The sequence below is a fragment of the Pelophylax lessonae genome, assembly GCF_965119305.1.
Source record: "Pelophylax lessonae genome assembly, chromosome: 7".
NCBI lineage: Eukaryota > Metazoa > Chordata > Amphibia > Anura > Ranidae > Pelophylax > Pelophylax lessonae.
Genome location: NC_138774.1, coordinates 232,648,368 through 232,668,999, shown reverse-complemented (window position 1 = coordinate 232,668,999; position 20,632 = coordinate 232,648,368). Strand labels below are relative to the sequence as shown.

The window sequence follows — 20,632 nt, the reverse complement described above, 5'->3', positions numbered from 1 at the left end:
TACAGTGGTTGTAAACCTCATACAAAAAATATGAACAAATCCTATCACTCTTCAGTGAGTACTTGTCCCTATCCAGAGCAGCAAGAAGTGACATTTCTGTCTGCTGCTTCGTTTCTCTATCGGTAATGATCACTTCTAACAAGTTTTCCTGACACCAAGAGAAAAATGGGTAACTGTGTGCTGTATGAAGGGGGTTGTCTCTTCCCTCTTCCGTGAAAAAAACATACCCTCGTCACTTCCGGTGCACCTACGTCACCACCTACGTCATTGAACAGCTGAGGAGCTTACTAGTGCTCATGCTTGGAGGGTATGGATTTATCACGGTAGTGTGTGTAACGTTCTACTTTCCGCGGTTACATTAAAACAGCTCCTCTGCAACATGAGTCATCTCCGCTCCTATCCCTGTCACTTCCCTGATCTCGGCTAATAACTATAAAAGCGGATCACGGAGCCGACATCTCCGTCATTTACATTTCCTACACCCGCCGCCGCTTTTACATTTAGTAGCCGACATCTGGTAAGTGAGAGGTATAGGAACGAAGATGACTCATGTTGCAGCCGAGCTGTTTTAATGTAACCGCCGCAAGTATAACATTACACACACTACTGTGATAATTGCATACCCTACGAGCATGCGCACTTGTCAGCTTCTCAGCTGTTCAATGATGTATCCGGGGCTGTGAGCATGCGCACTGCTACGCTGCTCAGCTGTTTCTGACAGGAAGTGACGTGGTTATGGAATTCTAACGAGGTATGGTTTTCTAACGTTACACCGGTTCACACTACTGCGGCACGACTTCGGGGGCGACCTGTGAAGTCGTGTGCACCGCAAATTTGGCGCGACTTGCACGGACTTCATATAATGAATGTCAATGCAAGTTGCTCCGATGTCGCCCCGAAGTAGTACAGGAACTATTTTCTAAGTCGGAGCGACTTGAGTCGCTCCTATTAGAACGGTTCCCGTAGCACTGCATGGACCGCGACTTGTCAGGCTGACCAGTCGCCTGACAAGTCGCGGTATTGTGAATGGGCACGTAGAGAAGAGAAGGCTGCAGATAGATACAACTTATGTAGGAGGATGTGTTTCAGCTCTGTGCATCACCTGAGGCTAGTCATTTCACTGGGTATATGTAAGGGTTTGCATCCACTTTGAGTTGGCTTAAAAAGGATAATACAACACCAAACGACTTAATCAAGCTTGTAATACACTCCCTGGTTATCTTTTGCCTCGACTATTGTAACTCCCCCTTGTTGGCCAACTTTTATATAGGATATCCCGCTTTCAGTCTATCATGAATGCTGCTGCCAGACTCCTCCACCTTACTAACCGCTCAGTGTCTGCTACCCCTCTCTGCCAATCCTTCCACTGGCCTCTGCTTTCCCAACAAAAACAGTTCAGAATACTAACCACAATCTACAAAGCCACCCACAGCTCTGCCGCCAGTTACATCACCAACCTTGTCTCGAAATAACAACCAAACTGTTCTCTTTGTTCCTCTCAACATCTGCTCTCTAGCTCCCTTTTCACCTCTTCCCATTCTTTCCTCTAGGGCTTCTCCCATCTAATGGAACTCCTAATCTCAATCTCTCGCAACTATTTTTTACTCTATTCACCTTTAAGGCAATCCCTGAAAACCCATCTCCTATCAGAGAGGCCTATCCTGCCTCTGAGTTTTCACCTTTTGTATCTCTTGCCCATTCCTTTTAGATTGTAAGCTCTAACTATCAGGGCTCTCTGATTTCTTATATTGAGTTGTGTTGTAAATGAACTGTCCGTCTCCATTTTGTAAAGCGCTGCGCAAACTTTTAGCACTATATAAATACTGTAGAATAATAACTCTTCTTGTTTACAAAACTAATGAGGAGACTGCACATTCCCTTTAAAATCACTTGCTACAATAGAGTAGGTTAAGGCCTCTTTCACACGGCCGTTCAGTTTTTTGGCTCTGCTCCGGTCCTTTTTTTTTTTCACGGAGCGGATTGCACTTGTGTCGTCCGCTCTGTATGTCCGCATATCATCCCATCCGTTTGCGGATGATATACGGACATAATGTAAGTCTATGGGCATTGCGGATGTCAGCGGATGACACCGCTGACATCCGATTTTGCTTCCTTTCCGTTTTTTTAACGGAGGAAAAATAGGGTTCTGTTCCGTTCCAAAAAAACGGAACCGAACTGAAAGGAAGAAAATCGTAAGTCAGCGGATGGTCATCCGCTGACATCCGCAATGCCATTGACATACATTATGTCCGTAAATCATCCGCAAAAAAATAGGATGATTTGCCCGTGTGAAAGGGCCCTAAAGGTAGAACCTAGGAACACACATTTTGTTTGCTAAAAATCCTCTTTTCTTTTTCGTTCATTGACGGACACAGCTCCTGATCTTCAAAACTTTTGGTTTATACTGCCTACTACAGGTGTAGGACACGTGTAGAAAAAATGTGTAATCAAAAAGGAATGCTGCGCTATGGCAAAATACAAATAAAAACTAAAAAGAAACAAACTCTAAGTGCTGCTGTTCAAAAATTCTAAACAATTTTTTTAAAGTGACAGTGCTAGTGTACAGCGCAAGAAGGTTGTAAATATTCACCAATAATAGGAGTAATATTACATTCCCCTTAAAGTGCATACAAAAAATTCAAGTGCAAATGATATGTGCAAATAGACTATATCAAACACATAAATACAACATTAAATGAGTGGCAATAGTAAAATAAATATTGATAATTCCACATAAAAGTCCATACAAAGTGACAAAAAGTGCTTCAGCAAGTAGCCAGTGAAAAAAAGTCCAAAAGTGCTTAAGTGCTGAAAGAACTGTGCAAAACCATGCCAGCAATCAGATGTGATGTGGTGAAGATCCACCCCCTTTAGATGTTCCACTTACCAGACAGATATGAACCCTAGACACTACTGCGTAAGGGTCAAACAGGCATGTGTCCAGTAAGGAACCAGGTAAGTATCCTTTAAGGATGATAAGGAAAGTAATTCTCCCAGCATGTAATTCAGCAGGATAAGCAGGATAATGGAACCATATGGGGAAGGAAAAGCTCACAATACTGTAATATTGTTGAAGAACCTTTATTCACTAAAGAAACATATTACACTCACATTTAGTTGATAAAAGCAGGCTTTGTATGTTGAATCTGTCTTCCGGCTTGCAGTGCTCGCTCGGGGCTGCGCTTGGTCCCGGTGTGCGTTCCACCGCTACCAGAAATGACGTAGCGGCAATCGTAGAACCGGAAATTGCGTTGACGCGTTTCACCCTCCTCCAGGGCGTTATCACAGACGTATAAATACAAATGCAAATTCAATCACACAATGCCTCGTCCGTAGCTTATCTCAATCACCAGGGGGGCACAAGAAGTGTCCTGACGGCTTTGGAGGTAACCGGCATTCTAAGATGGGCAGAACGGTTCGTTCTAGCCCTCTCCGCTGTACACATTCCCGGGGTGGAAAACTGGCAGGCGGATTACCTCAATCAGCAGGCGTTGGACCAAGGAGAGTGGTCCCTTCATCTGGAGGTGTTTCATCAGTTGTGTCCTTGGAGGGGCATCTCTGAGGTGGATCTGTTGGCGTCTCGTGTCAACAGAAAGGTGCAGAGGTTTGTGACTTGGTCACAGGATCCTCTGGCGAATGCCACGGACTCGCTTGTGGCCCCGTGGGGTCAGTATCATCTGATGTACGCCTTCCCTCCTCTCAAGCTTCTGCCAAGACGCAGGATCGAGGGAGAAGGGATCTACGTCCCCTTAGTGGCTGTGTACTGGGCTCGCTGGTCTTGGAACGCCGATCTGGTGTGGCTGGTCGCCAACGTTCCTTGTAAGCTTCCTCTCAGGGAGATATGCTGTCCCCAGGACCGATCTTCCATCCTGCTTGACAGTCGCTTGCTTTGACGGCTTGGATGTTGAATGCCAGGTGCTGATGGATAGAGGTTTATCTGAGTTGGTGATTCCAATTGGTGGCTCTGATTTTCTTTCCTTCAGTGAGGGCTTATACAGAAATTGGCCTGGAGTCCCATCAAGGGCCAGGTGTCGGCTTTGGCAGTCGTCTTACAGCGACCTTTGGCCACACACTCCCTGGTGTGTACCTTCTTACATTTGATTCCTCCAGTGCAGTCTCCGTTGCCGCCTTGGGACTTAATTTTGTTTTTTTTGTCCTCGTCCTCCAGAAGCCTCCCTTCGAGAATCTTCGGGAGATTCCCTTACTTACGCTGTCTCAGAAGGTGGCTTTTATGGTGGCTATCACCTCTGCTTGCAGGGTGTCCCAACTGGCGGTGTTATCCTGTCGTTCACCTTACTGGTGATTCACAGAGATAAGGTGGTTCTTGGCCCCTGTCCGTCGTCCTTCCAAAGGTTGTCTCTGATTTTCATTTGAATGAAGACATTGTGTTACCTTCCCTGTGTCCCAGGCCAAAAAATGAGAAGGAAATTGCCTTGCATGCCTTGGATGTGGTTCGGGCAGTTAGCGTATACCTGGAAGCTAAGGCGTCTCTTAGGAAGTCAGACTCCTTTTTTGTGCTTACGAATGGGCCTTGAAAAGGGTTGTTCACTTCCTCTGTGACTACCCTGACCCTGTCAACGCGCACTCTACTCAGGCACTTGGTGCCTCCTGGGCCTTCCGCCATCAGGCGTCAGTGACGCAGGGTTACAAGGTGGCTACCTGGTCTTCGGTGCACACTTTCACAAGGTTTTATAAAGTGGATGGGTTGCTTCTTTTGGCCGCTAGGTTTTGTAGGCTGCTGTATAGAGGACCCGATCCTCTTAAAAGGATGTATTTATTTTTAGTTTTCTTTTTCCAGGTGAGCTCCAGTTGTTTTGGTTGAGCTCCTGTTGCCTGGTTGACTACTGTTAAAGTGATAGTATACTCAGCTTTTTAATTTTCACCTACAGGTAAGCCTATAATAAGGCTTACCTGTAGGTAAAATGAATATCTCCGGCACGGTTTAGGAGATATTCACCCTGCATGCAGCCGCTGACACCAGCGGCACGTGCGCTCTGAAGGTCCAGCGTATCTTGCCTCCAGCAGAACACAATAGCACTGTGAGAGGGATTGTATTGATGGGGGAATCAAGTGATTTTCTTTCCAGCAGCCTGTAGTTGCAGGAATGAAAATTACATCATCTGTGGCTTGCTTTACAACACACTGTGACACATATATTGTGTTACCATAGCGCAGAGGTGTAAATCTAGTCTAGACCATATCCAAACTATATGCTTTGGTGAGCAACTTGTGATAGAAATCTACCTTTGCAGAGGAACTGTTTTATATACAAAAGGATTTATAATTCTGTTTAGTTGGTCTTGTGATTTGCACAGATTTCCCACCCTGCACAGTCAGAGAAGCGACCGTTCCTGATTAGGTCATTAATCGCCCTGATTCAGCTGATGAGCCTCTCTACCTGACGCCTGGTACCTCTGTACAGGGAGCTGAAATATTGTCCTAGGAAGTACCATTCTAGTAAAGCTATGTGTGTCATAAGAATGGCGGCTTATAACCTTACAAATCTTTTAGCAGGTGAAACCATAAAATATATTTGTAATGCTGGCCATACACTATACGAAAAAATCGTTAAAATTCATTTTCGAAAAATGAACACTTGGCCCTAAGAGCAAACGATAGTGCCATCATGTAATGACCGATAAATCGTTCAATGGACATAAATGATTGTCCGTTTTTTCACATAGACCTAGTGAAAACAGTTTGGACGAGAAACACAACTTTTCAATTCATCGTTCGTTTGGCAGAAAATTTCCAAACTTTTCCTTCATTTTTTTCGTCTCAAAAACATCATAACCGATTATCAATTTGTACCCATTAACTGACGGAATGTCAGGCCGATTTTTCATATAGTGTATGGCCACCATTAGGCTAGGTCCACCCATGTCAGAAACGCACTCAAAATTGCCTACTTCCCTGTCACCCACAGAAATGCACTGTATTTTAGCATAGTAATTGTTAATGGCACATCCATAGATCTGCTAATGTGTGCGCCAAACGTGCCATGCGTATTTGGAAGAGGGTCTTTTCCACATTTCTCCCACATAGGGCAGCCTATTGAAATATATGGGATGCATAAGGAACACATGCTCTGTCACACCAGCATGGTGGTATCTGAGCCTTACAAATGTATATTCAGCCATTTGTGTGGAATTCTACTTTAATGTTTTTTTCCTTGCAGGTTGTTGAAACAATTCCAGGGCTTTGGAAAAAAACTGTCCAAATTTGCATACCAGACTTTTTCTCCTTGTTAATCCCTCAGTTTAATTTTAGGTGACCCCCCCTAATATTCCGGCAGTACTTCCATCAGATATTTATCTGGACTACCTATCTTTAATTAAATTTCCACAAAAATAATGCTACTCCGCAGTACTCAATAAAGCATCTAAATGTGAGCTCCCTAAAGGCATGCATTAATAAATGATAGCTTTATAAGTATGTTCAGCTCATACATACAGGCTAAAATATGTGTCTGACTCTAGTAGTAATAAAGGTTATTCATTAGCTGGGCTTCTGTTTTATAGCCATTCCTCGCTTCCACATTCAGTAGATGAGAAAGATTTTATGATAATGTTCCCTGGTTGAGGGGAGCTCAGATGGGTGCAAATAGCAGAATTCGTTTTTATTGCCTGCCTAGGGGTTTGTTTGTATGAGACTCAAATGTCGCTCTAAAACCAGTCACCTTCCTTCATTAGCACAATAATAAGGAGCTGGTTTATGGGCCATTAGCAATATTATAGTTTACTAATTGAATTCATTTTCCTTCCGCTAGCCAGAGTTGCTGCACCATTTGTTGAATGTGTCCTAAAGTTTTTACACTGCTCAAAAAAATTAAAGGAATACTTTGAAAACACAACAGATCTCAATGTGGAAAAATATCATGCTGGATATCTACACTGATACGGACTGGGTAATGCGTTAAGAACGAAAGGATGCCAGGATTGAAATAAAAATGACCAACCTACAGAGGGCTGAATTCAAAGACACCCCGGAAATCAAGTGAAAATGGTGTAGCAGGCTAGTCCATTTTGCTGAAATTTATTTACAGTAACTCAAAATGGTACCCAGTAGTTTGTTCTGCCCCACTTGCTTGTATGCATGTCTGACCACCTCAGGGCATACTCCTAATGAGATGACAGATGGTGTCCTGGGGTATTTCCTCCCCGATCTGGACCAGGATATCACTGAGCTCCTGAACAGACTGAGGTGCAACCTGGCGGCATCGGATGGACAGAAACATAATGTCCCAGAGATGTTCTATTGGATTTAGGTCAGGCGAGCGTGGGGGCCATTCAAAGGTATCAATTCCTTCATCCTCCAGGAACTGGCGGTATACTCTCGCCACATGAGGCTGGGCATTGCCGTGCACCAGGGGGAACCCAGGACCCACTGCACCAGCTTAGGGTCTGACATTGGGTCCAAGGATTTAATCTCAAAACCTAATGGCAGTCAGGGTGCCATTGTCTAGCCTGTAGAGAGGTCTGTGTTCTCCTCCATAGATATGCCTCCCCAGACCATCACTGACCCACCACCAAACTGGTCATGCTGAATGTTGCAGGCAGCCTCATATTCTCCACGGCGTCTCCAGATCCTTTCATGTCTGTCACATGTGCTCAGGGTGAACCTGCTCTCATCTGTGAAATGCACAGGGCACCATTCGCGCACCTGCCAATTCTGGTGTTAAATGGCAAACGCCAATCGAGCTCCATGGTGATGGGCAGTGAGCACAGGGCACACTAGAGGAGGTCAGGCCCTCAAGCCACCCTCATTAAGTCTTTCTGATTGTTTAGTCAGAGACATTCAGACCAGTGGCCTGCTGGAGGTCATTTTGTAGGGCTCTGGCAGTGCTCATCCTGTTCCACCTTGCACAAAGGAGCAGATACCAGGCATGCTGATGGGTTAAGGACCTTCTACGACCCCGTCCAGCTCTCCTAGAGTAACTGCCGGTCTCCTGGAATCTCCTCCATGCTCTTGAGACTGTGCTGGGAGACACAGCAAACCTGGCAATGGCACATATTGATGTACCATCCTGGAGGAGTTGGACTGCCTGTGCAGCCTCTATAGGGTCCAAGTATCACCTCAAGCAACCAGTAGTGACACTGACCCTAGCCAAATGCAAAACTAGTGAAAAACAGTCAGAAAAGATGAAAAGATGAGTAGGGGAAAAAAAAAGCCAGTGACCTCCCACCTGTAAAACCTTTATTGTTTTGGAGTTTGTCTCATTGTTGCCCATCTAGTGCACTTGTTAATTTCATTACCACCAAAGCAACTGAAACTTATGAGCTACCCCCTCTGCTACTTAACTGACCAGATCAATATCCCAGGATTTTAATTGATTTGATGCTATACTCCGAATAAAAAGTATTCCATTCATTTTTGAGTCACACACACACACACACACACACACACACACACACACACACACACACACCAAAAGTATTGGGACGCCTGCCTTTACACGCACATGAACCTTAATGGCATCCCAGTCTTAAGCCTCGTACACACGCAACGATTATCTGCCGACCGATCGGCCGACTTTTTTCCAGTGTTGTTGAAATGTGCTCTAGACTGCATACGAATTTTCTCGGCCAACAAAAATCTACTTCAGAAGTGATGTCATGTGCTGGTTTACTTTCCGTGTGTTTTGTTTTTTCTTCTCTGAGCATGCCCAGTCTTGCTCATCAGATTTTTGTCTGCCGAAATCTGTACTGACTGATGGAAAATCGGCCGTTGCGGTGACAGCCAACAAAAATTTTATAGCCTGCACACCAGATTTTTTTCGGCCGAGGAGTCGGTTGTCGAAAGCATCATACTAACAAGCCGACAATCGGCCGATCGGATGTTGGCCGAAAATTCACGGCCAACTATCGACGCGTGTGTACGGGGCATTAGTCCTTAGGGTTCAATATTGAATTGACCCACCCTTTGCAGCTAAAACAACTTCACACCTCCTGGGAAGGCTGCCCCAAATTGTTCCTACAAAGTGCGGAGCATGAAATTGTCCAAAATGTCTTGGTCTGCTTACGCCTTAAGAGTTCCCTTCACTGGAACTAAGGGGCCAAGCCCAACCGCTGAAAAGCAATCAAGCAACATAATCCCCCCTCCACCAAATGATTTGGACCAGCGCACAAAGCAAGGTCCATAAAGACATGGATGAGCGAGTTTGGGAGTGGAGGAACACGATTGGCCTGCACAGAGTCCTGACCTCAACCTGATAAACACCTTTGGGATGAATTAGAGCGGAGACTGCAGCACTTCCGGGTCAGGCCCTGCTGCCTTCAGTGATTGTATGTCACAGCTATCCCAGGGGGCAGTAGATTACTGCGTGACGTATCTGCCACAAATGCTGATGAACGCTGTATTGGCCTTCCACCAAAAACAATTGTGTGCATATGTGCTGCTGCTCTTTCACTTCCCAAAATGCCTGGAAAAGACCAGTGGCACCTCTTTCTCTGATTGAAATGAAGGGCCGGTTAACGCCACAATTTCTGCGTTCTGGTTTGTTTCTGCATGCCCCTTTTTGATGCATTCCAATGTGTTTTTACCCCTCCCCCCCTTTTTTTTTTTTCTCTTCACCCCTATTGAGGACAATTGAGTATGTGTGTTCTGGTGTGTTTTGCTGCATTCCATAAAGGAAAAATGCAACATGTTTTTATTTTTTGTTGACTGCACTGGTGTGAACTAGGGTCATTGGAATCCATGTAATCACTGTCAATCCTTTTTGATGCAGAATAAAAATGCACTGGACTGCATCTGGTGTCAAGCAGCCCTTAACGTGGAGTCTTAAAAATGGATAAATGTGCAAAGGAACTGAGAGCTGAATAAAATTCAGAAATCAATATTTCGTTTTTTGCCTCCTAGTGTTGTACATTACTGATCACTGTTGAAGTCTACTGGACAGGGTCTGTGTGGCTGAAACCCAGGACTCCCTGCAGTCTCTGATGTCAAACACCCCACCATTCTCCTGGGCGCTATAGACAACGAGTGTTTAAAAGGTTGCCCAACATTTGGGTTACATGATGGAATGTTCAGTTAATTCTGTTTGTTCATGGCAAGACGATGGTCATTTTTTTATTTTTTTTCTCTTACTAAAAATATGTGATGTTGCTGAAGTGTGTGCTTCTAAATGAAATGAATTATTTTAATAACAGTTCTGTTTTCATTTTTATTTTCCAGGACAGAAAACTAACCAAAGCAGAGCAGCAACGATTTAAAGAAGAGGCAGAGATGTTAAAGGGGCTTCAACATCCCAACATTGTGCGATTCTATGATTCCTGGGAGTCCACATTGAAGGGAAAGAAATGCATAGTCTTGGTGACGGAACTGATGACGTCTGGCACTTTAAAAACGTAACTATCCTTCCCTACATTTCAACATTACATTGTTTTTCTATTGCCCCATTGCACACTGCTGACTTTGTGGAATTTCACCTTGATGTGGATGATAGCTATCCTTTTCAACTTTTCATCCACCAATATCTACAAGGAGAGGGATGAGACGTCTTTGATGAAGGAAGATGAAACGCTTGCCTTATGTACTGTGTATTTACTGCTTACATCACATATATGTATTTTTCTTTCTAACATGGATACCTGTAGGATTAATTAGGAAATAAAACATGCAGCAAATAAAATGACTAAATATTAAACAGGAATCGATTACAAAAGATTTTAAATGCATTAACCACTTGCCATCACGCTTACATTAAATGCACTGCGAGCAGGCAGCAGTTACAGGCATGGCAACATACATGTACATTGCCGGCCTTCTTCCGTCAATGTCAGTGTCCATTTCAGCCAGTGTCTGTTAGTGCCAAATTGACCGCCACACTGTCCCAGTCCCACTATAAATCACTGATCACCGCCATTACCAGTATAGTGCCTATAGCTGCAAAATTCCAGTATATATACCATAGTTTGTTGTTAAACCTATAACTTTCACACAAATCGATTAATCTGCACTTATTAGGATTTTTTTCCCCTACCAAAGATGTTTAGCAGAAGACGCTTTGGCCTAAATTGATGAAGAAATTTTATTTTTTTATTGGATATGTTTTACAACATCAATTTTGTTCCAGGATTTTTCTTTTTTTTTTTCGTTTATATACTAGTAATAAAAACCCAGTGGTGATCAAATATGACCAAAAGAGAGCTCTGTTTGTGTGAAAAAAATTATATAAATTTCATCTGCGTACAGTGTTGCATGACTGCGCAATTGCTAGTTGAAGTAGCGCAGTGCTGAATAGCACAAAAATGCCCTGGTCATGAAGGAGACAAAACCTTCCAGTGGTTAAGGTGACCTAGCACCAACAGTGTTGATGGAAACTATGAGAGTCATAACTGGTAAGCTGGCCATCCACTAGTTCAGTTTCTTTGTAAATTTTTAGTTCTAAAAACATTCGATTGATTTTCTAATTGTTATTTGGGTTAAACCGACGTGCCTCATTGACTATAGTATGAAATTCAAAGGAGCAGTAGCATTCCAAAATGAAAAGTTGAAAGCAAAGGAATTTATTTTGAACGATATTGTTCAAGTCATTGCTTTGTATTAAGAATTTTCGTATGAGAATTTTTTCGGAAACCTATTGGTATATGGCCAGCTTTACTGTTATAGTTACGCACATCGTTGGGCTCCTTTCACACTTGTACGATTCCGACTTTGTGGAGTGCAATTTTGGTACAACTTTGGATGGGTAAAAGTTGGATACGACTTTGGCTTTGACCAGTGATAATGGACAACTGTTGCACACAAAGTGGAAATTGTGTGGGGAGAAAATGGCCAAGCTGTAGCACACAAGTTGCATTGTATAACATTCAGGTACGACTCATGAAAATTCTGAGGGTTAGCATTGAAGTCTATGGCCCTCAAGTTGCGTGAAAGTAGTGCATGAATGACTTTGAAATTGCTGCAACTTTAAGTCGCACGTATATGAATGGTTATCAGTGGAAAACATGGGGAACGACTAGTCATGCAAATTTGATGTCCAAAGTTGCATAACAAGTTGCACAAGTGTGAATGGAGCCTAAGGCCGAAAAAAAATACAGAAGTCCTAGCTCAATGGAAAAAAATAAACTGCTTAAATTACCTTGATTGGTTGAATACCATTGTAGTTGCTTAAAAACTACATGTGTGTGTGTGTGTGTGTGGCTAAATTGAAGTTCTCCTACCTGAGTTGAACTAATAGCTGGATAACCACAAATAAACTATATGTTAAGTGGGGTACACACTAGTAGAAAATCTGCTGAAAATTCCCGCTCGATGTGAAATCGTCCGATTTTTCGCCTAGTGTGTACACAACTTTCAGCAGCCCATGCCGACATTTTCAACGGAAAAAAACGGAGGGACAAATGCCAAAATGTTTTCGTCCGTCCCCAGATGACCGATTTTCGTTTAATGTGTATGCAGTACGTCCGTGATAAATCGGATAAGAAAGACCGCACATGATCTGAAGTTGCTGACAACCCGGAAGTCTAGGAACAAATGTCCCAAAAAAAAGAAAAATCGGACGAGAAATTTCGTGAACATTTATTCACTGTCGACTAAAAACGGTAATGAACGCTGAGAAGACAGAGAAAAATCGGAGGATATTTCGTCCGATTTTCGTCAAGTGTGTAGGGCCCTTTAGAGCCAGTTCACATTAGCGTGACACGACTCCTTACTACTTCGGGGGCGACTTGTGCATTACATTGCACCACGACTTCGGAGCGACTTGCAGGGACTTCACATAATGGAAGTCTATGCAAGTCGCTCCGAGGTCGCCCCGAAATAGTACAGGACCCTTTTTCTAAGTCTGAGCGACTTGTGTCGCTCCTATTACAACGGGTCCTGTAGCGGTCAATGGAATTCTAATGGGAATCGGCTCTTAGGGTATCTATAAACAGACCGGTCCCTCATAGACAATAACCGACAATAAGGAACCGGTTTGTCTTCCATATGACCATGTGGCCATGTCTTTCTTTTACTAGAAGGTATAGGGAAAACTAGAACATCACACCAAAGGGCTAAGGAGTCCAAGGGTAGTTATTTCTTCATAGAAGACTTGGAACTCCAATGATGAAATGAATACTGTAGGACTCTTAAACCTTCATGATGCTCTTGTTTCCACCCGAGGCACGTTGGATGCTCCTTTGCATTCCAGAGCTGCCTAACCAAGGTCATTTTACTCTACTCAATGGACTTTGCTTCACATTTGGTTTCAATGCCTCCCACACTTTTCAAATTCTTCTTTAAGACATGTGCAATACTTTATTTAATGGATTGAACACATTGAATTTCCTTTTCTGTGGGGATAAGGAATGACACTGACTTTTTTGGTAGTAATTTTGCAACATGTTGATAAATCACCCCGAGCAACAAGACCCTTGCACATGTTACCCATGCTATTGGCAGTTGTCACTAGAAACAGTAGCTGATGGCCAATATATTATTTTACCTATTGAATAAAATGTACCATGCTGTCAAGGGGCCCAGTTGGTTCAAAAAGGTTTTTTTTCAAAACTGGAGCAGCCAAAATCTGGAGCAGCTGTGCTTGGCAACCAGTCAGCTTCTATCTTTCATTCTCAAGGCTTAGTGTCAGTAAATCTAAAATCTATATTTCATTCGATTTTTTATTTTTTGCGACTGTGTGTTGAAGCTTTCTTTAAAATACAGAGAATAGGGTAGTACATACTTGGTGATCCTGCCAGTGCATAGGGCTTCCTTGATCAGAGTGGCAACACTATAGAGTCCAATCCACAGTCTTCTGCGTTGCCACTCGATCTGCCCATGCTCCATTCTTTGTTTAGGGGAAGCTGGCTACTTCCTCCTTCCTCCCCAGCAATCCACCCTATGGGCTCTTTCACACGGGTGGTCCGATCAGATCCGCCTATCAGTTTTTTAGGCGGATCTGATCGGATCCTCCATGCAGCTCTATGGGGCAGCGGGTGTCAGCGGAGGTCACCTCCGCTGACACCCGCTGCCATCCGCAATCCGATCCTGTGCTGAAATCTGGACGGATGGAAACCCTATTTTTCCATCCGTTCAGTAATCGGAGCGGAGCGGATCTGATGAGAGCGGACAAGCGGTCCGCTCTCCTCCGATCCCCCATAGAGGGCAGCGGGTGCTGAGACACCTCCCTCTCCGCTCTGCAAGCGGAGACGGAGCTGTCATCCGCCCGGCTCAGCGGGGATCGCGGATCGATCCCCGCTGAGCAACACGGATCCGCCTGCGGAGGCGGACCGTGTGAAAGAAGCCTAAGTGACACAGGCCTCATCTAGACTGACAGTAAATTACATGTTGTTTTCTGTGGTCCGGCCCACCTGACATGGGACCATGAGAAAACTGGGCAAAAAGTAAATGTAAAATTATATAAAAATGATGATTAAGTACATTAATTTGTACATTGACATTGTTTATTTAAAGGATAAGTTCACCTTTTGTAATAGGTTACTTGTTACACCCATATACAGGGTGAATAATTTTACAAATGCACCGGCCCCCGCACTCCCCAAGTCCCATTTTGACAGCGAGTGTGGGATCTTCTCACAATCTAAAAAAAAATCGGGCTCTGTCCACGAAATTTGTTCACAGGGTTCTATGAATGGAAAAACTTCAAGTCCCAACGGCCTTTGCGGCTGTTGGCTCGATGTTCTCAATGAATTACCAGAACGCTGTTAAACGCTCCAGGTACTTTATTGAGCTTCCTGTAAGAGTCTAACTCAGGGTTGCCAACCGTCAGTAAATTTACAGACAGTTTGTAAAAATTGATTTTTACAATTGTCAGTAAATATCATATCATATGTCTGATAATTTATCGTGCTGTGTTGACTTTTTAGGTGTAAACCAGGCAAATTACTGGATATGGATATTGCAATTGTTTCCATAATGTGTTTAAATATCCGCTGTCTTAACTTTTAATAGTTCTGTAATTTTTCAGGTTGTCAGTAAAACCTGAGTTTAAACACGCTTAAAGTTTAAACACGCCATATTTGTTATTTCATTGCTTGAAGCAGAGTTTAGCCTGATTGATCGCGATCTAGACACAAGTTTACTAGCATTTGCATTATATTGTATACACAAAATTTCCTTCAGATGACTATTTTATTACCTTTCACTTGCATTGGTTGCATTTGGTGGCAGTACTGCCTTAAAAGTGCTACATGCTGCATATTTTTTGCCACACCACAATACAAAACAATTTTGGCAACATCAGTATTTTCTATCCCCCCCCCCCTCCTCTTCCTTTCTCAGCTGCCGCTGCACAGTTTAGGTGGGCAGTCAGGGGCCAATAAAACCGCGGCTGACCTGCCTGTATTTACTGCCTCAGCCACCCGTTCAAACTAGTATCTTTATGTTCTAATTCTGTGTGTCCATTTTTAACTTTTCAAAACAAGTTTTTGCTGGGACTTAACTTTTCCTAAAGTAATTGTAAAGTCTCGTGTTTTTTTTTTTTTTTTTATTATAAAAAACATGTTCTACTTGCTCTGTGCAGTTAGTTTTGCACAGAGCAGCCCGGATCCTCCTCTTCCACGGTCCCTCTTCGCTGATCCTAGCCCCTTCCTCCAGTTGAGTGCCCCCACAGCAAGCAGCTCGCTATGGGGGCACCGGAGCCAAGCTGCAGCTCTGTGTTCATTCAGACATGGAGCTGCTGTTCAGCCCCTCACCCTCTCTTACCTGATTGGCTAAAATACTTTGCCAGCAGTGGCGCCACCGCTGTGTATCAGCAATCAGAAGGGAGAGTCCCGGACGGCTGAGGGACTCGTGGACCTTGCTGGAGAGAGATGGGGCTCAGGTAAGGATTAGGGGAGCTGGGAAGGCTGCTACACATAGAAGGTTTTTTATCCTAATCTATAGAATGCATTAAGAGAAAAAATCACCTGCCTTTGCAGCTTCCTTAAATCCAGCAAATAGTGGCAAATTGCCAGAAACCTCCCACACCTCTGGGCTTTAATGTTGTGTTTAATCCACTAAGTCTGACACTTATTGGCCGCAAATATTTGTTTGTTTAAAGCATTAGCAGCGACAACGTTACAGTCTGTGACAGTGATCCTGCTTAAGGCTCCGTTGTGCTCCATCCATGCCACCTCCATGCCACCTCAGGTGCAGGCTCTTCCAGGGTTTCCTCTAGCATTACACAATATAAGCCAAATAATAACAGCTGCATGCTTAGTTATGATCTCCAGTACTCAGTGAAGATCTTATTGTTCCATATGTCACATAACAAATTCCTCTTTCTGACGCATTTCACCCCTAAGGGCTTAATAGCAGAGTCTCTACGGTTAGGCCCTCTAGGGGGGAAAGTTAATAATAATATTTAGCGGAGATCGTATTTTGGTGTGTGATTCCCTTTCAGAGGTTTTTTTCAGCTATAGATAATTGTAGCTGAATCGTTCAGTTCCTTACACAAGTAGCTGTTGTTTTTACAGTGTTTGTTCTTGTTACACTGTTTTAGTTTTTCAATTTTGTTTACTAAAACGTTGCTGGTATCACTTTTAGTTCCTAGTAATTTTTTTGCTGGCTACTTGTTTTTAGTGTTTTTTTTCAAGATTTTGTCAGAGAATGAAATACTGCATTATCCCTGTGTGTAGTATTATTCTTAGTTGGCTACAGTGCATAATGCCCTATTGATTTAATTTAACCCCTTGGCTCTGGCCGCATGCAAATATGTGGCCTCTCGGCGGGTGGGCTTTGGCACTGAGTGGCTGCATAATTGCGTGAATTAGTGTAAATACAGCTGTGCCGAGAACACGCTCCCGGCACAATTACCGGCGGCTGGAGGAAAGCTCCCGATCGCTACTAGCAAATAAGTCATTTCTCTTACATCCTCCAACAGTCGCCGCCCCCTCACAAGTCTTCACCAATGGGTATTGACCTTTGCTCTGTAGGAGTAGCTAGGCAACAAGAATTGTTAATACAAAGCTTTTAACATAGACACACCCCTAGGGGCTGTCCCCTCAGTCAATACCTCCCTGCACCAGCATTCCCAACTCAGTTTGACTTTGCCTAGCTTAGGAGTAGCTGGCTATCCTGTGCTGGGGCTCAGTCTCAGCCTTCTATCCTTTCTTTGATTTTATTTCAAGTATTTTTCTCTTTTCCTTGCTAGCTGTTATTTTGTCAGCCTTAGTTTAGGAATCTTCTGATGAAGAATCATCATGCGGAGCTGGGTCTCGGACTGGCCGCCCTGCATCCCAGGGCTGATAGCCAGATGGATCCCCAGCCTGCCATCGAGCGTTCAGCTTAGGTTTTACCCTGGCACATTGAACGACCCATCCCTGTTCGCTGCAGGGATGCTGCCTGTGAGGTGGCTACCTCACTGGACGCCGTGACTGCGGTCCACAAGCGCCCTGGCTGCGGCACTCCCTGTCTGCCCTGATAGCGGTTTGTCGCTGGAGACGGCTCCCCACGCCATCTGGTACGGTAAGCACCTTCTGTGTGGGGACCTTTTCTGTATGGGTGTCAGTCTGTGGCTGTGTATTACCCTCCATGTCTGTGTAACTGCGGGCTCCCTGTCAGTTCCCTGTGTGGCTGCATGCCTGTGGGCTGCGAGGGGGGGCCATTCTGCTCTGCTGTTTAATGTGCTCTGGGTGCAGTTTTGTGTGCAGACGTGTGTGTGCGGCGATCGCTGCGGCGATCCGCCATTTTATTTGCCTGTATACTGTGACCGGCCCTGTCTCTATGCCGTGCCGTGTTTTGGCGCCATTCGCCGCCATCTTGGCGGGCGATACTACTCATGCACATGGCGACGCCATTTTCTTGTAGCCTTTTTTCCTCTGCCGAGCGGCCTTTTTGCTGGAGCCTTCCATAGGCTATATCAATCAGTCAGCATTGCATCACTTCCTCTTTCCCCGGGAACAGCGATCGGTGGCAGCAGTCTGGTGTGTTCTCTCCAGGTTTTTACCTTTCTGTCCTGTCATCCTTACTCAGTATTTGTCTATCCCTGCGGGGTCAGTGCATACAGCAGTGTGCGGTGGGCTGCGCTCGCCGTAGTTTTAAAGGGCCAGTACCTTTAATACTTTTCTGTACTGGGGCATGTATTCTCAGGATAGCAAGTTTCCCCCCGCCCTGGTGGGGGACCAGGGGGCTGCTGCACCCCCCGAGGGGGATCGATCTGACCACTGTAGTGGCTTCCTTGGTGTCTCAGGTGCAGATGCTGCTGGCTGAACGATCCGCAAAAAGGGCCAGGTTATCCATTTCCTCTGATTCAGAGGGCGATGTGGCTGGCGTACCCTTCTCAGGGTCCCGCTCATCTTTGGACCTTGTGGGGTCTGAGGGAGAGCCTGAGGTGGAGGGGGTTGATGTTTCTCCCCCTGGCTCGCCTGAAGAGCTTGCACTCATGAATGAGCTGATTGCTTCCATAAAGGACACCTTGCACCTGGAGGATGAGCCTACTCCTCCTGCTAGGATGTCTGCTTTCGGAACACAGAGGGCTCGCAAATCAGCGCAGGTTTTTCCCTGCCCTGCTGAATTTCACCATACGGTTAATGAACAGTGGTGCAATTTAAAGAAGCCTTTTACTGTGCCAAATAAGTTTAAATTACTTTATCCGTTTGCGCCTGCCACCGACGAGCGTTGGTGTGTGGCGCCTCCGGTGGATCACGCGGTGGCCGTTCTGAACAAGGCTACTGCGGTGCCCTCCGAGGATACCCCGGTTTTCCGGGACCCTACGGACAGGAGAATAGAGTCTCTTGCCCGTCATGCCTATATGGTGGCTGGTTCTATGCTGAAGCCTATTTTTGCTTCCATTATGGCGGCACAGGCTGTTGCTGATTGGACCAAGATGCTCAGGTGCACCTTGGCGGCTGATTCCGCTCCGCCTACCACGTTGGCTATGGTGGACCAGATCCATCAGGGTTTCATGTACCTGTGTGATGCGGACTTGAATTTAGCTCCCTTGGCCGCACACCTGTCCAGCGTGGCGGTACTGAACCGTCGTCTGATTTGGCTGAAGAATTGGTCGGTCGACCAATCCTCTCGCAAGACGCTGGCGGATTTTCCCTACGCGGGGTCTCGCCTTTTTGGCGAGGCTTTGGATACCCTGATAAAAGGGGTTACGGGGGGCAAGAGTACTCTCCTGCCCCAGTCTTTCAAGCATAAGTCTTTCCGTGGAAAGCGGAATTCCTCCTCTAGGCCCTCTCAGGGGTCCTTTCGTGCCTTTCGGTCACAGTCCAAGGGCAAGCCCTTCAAAGGCCAAGGCTCCCAGAAGAAGCCGTGGGCAGCGAAGCAGAAGTCCGGCCAGTCCGGTTCGACTTCCCATACCACTTCCGCCTGAAGGGGCGCCCTCACCCGTTTCTGGGGTGGGGGGACGTCTGCGCGGTTTCCTACAACCTTGGCTGGCCCATGTTCGGGATAGGTGGGTTCAGGAAATCGTTCGATCTGGTTACAAGATCGAATTTCTCTCTCGGCCGGCGGGCAGATTTTTTCCCTCAAATCTTCAGCTGTCTCCGGAGCGCTTGCAGGATTTGCACCTGGCGGTGCGGGACCTGCGGGCCCAGGGGGTGGTGGTCCCGGTGCCTCATCGGGACAGGTTTCGGGGGTTTTACTCCAATCTGTTCACTGTGCCCAGAAAGGAGGGCAAAGTGCGTCCGATTCTGGACTTGAAAGCTCTGAACCGCTTTGTGCGAGTTCGCAAGTTTCGCATGGAATCCCTGCGCTCAGTGGTGGCTGCCCTGAGTCCGGGGGAATTCATGGCCTCCATCGATCTGAAGGATGCGTACCTACACATCCCCATTTTCAAGGGTCACCAGAGGTACCTTCGATTCGCCATTGCGGAGGATCATTACCAATTCGTGGCGTTACCTTTCGGTCTCGCTTCGGCTCCGCGGGTTTTTACCAAGGTGCTGGCGCCGGTTCTGGCCATGTTGCGAGCACAGGGCATTGCTGTCTTGGGGTATCTGGACGATATCCTGATAAGGTCAAACGCCAGTCAGAGCCTGGTGACCGACCTGTCCACAACGATGCGGACTCTGCAGGAGTTCGGTTGGACTTTAAACATTCCGAAGTCGACTCTGTGTCCTTCGGTTCGCCTTCCCTACCTGGGAATGATTCTGGACTCTGTCCAAGCGAAGGTTTTCCTACCGGAAGACAAGCTTTGGACTCTTCAGGACGAGGTCAGGTCCCTCAGGGACAACCGGCGCTCGTCTCTCCGGACATGCATGAGATGTCTGGGTCTAATGGTCTCGTCTTTCGAGGCAATCCCCTTTGCCCAGTTTCACACGCGGGGTCTCCAGGCGGAGATTCTGACTGAGTGGGACGGGCGTCCGCAATCCCTGGATCTGCGGATCTCGTTGAGCCAAGACACCAGAAGGGATCTTCTGTGGTGGCTCCAGTCCCCGGCGGTGTCGGGGGGCAAGTCTTTTCGTCCATTGTCATGGACGGTGCTCACCACGGATGCCAGCCTGTCGGGCTGGGGTGGTGTTCTGGGCGTTCTGTCCGCCCAGGGAACTTTGTCGGAGGAGGAGTCCTCCCTTCCGATCAACATTCTGGAATTGAGAGCGATAAAGCTTTGCCTTCTGAGATGGACGGACCGGCTTCGGGGCCGTCTGGTTCGGGTTCAGACGGACAATGCCACCGCGGTGGCTTACATCAACCACCAAGGGGGCACCAGGAGTGCCCGAGCGGCTCGGGAAGTAGCCGACATTCTGTCTTGGGCCGAGACGCA

The 20,632-nt window shown here is 45.9% G+C and overlaps 1 protein-coding gene across 1 annotated transcript in view; it reads left to right on the top strand.

Annotated features, from left to right (window-relative positions):
• WNK3 (WNK lysine deficient protein kinase 3) overlaps positions 1-20,632 on the top strand; it is a 255,126-nt gene that overhangs the window by 67,987 nt on the left and 166,507 nt on the right. The window contains exon 3 of the mRNA XM_082264431.1: positions 10,174-10,346. Within this exon, the coding sequence (XP_082120557.1) occupies positions 10,174-10,346 (173 nt within the window). The remainder of the gene's footprint in view (positions 1-10,173; positions 10,347-20,632) is intronic.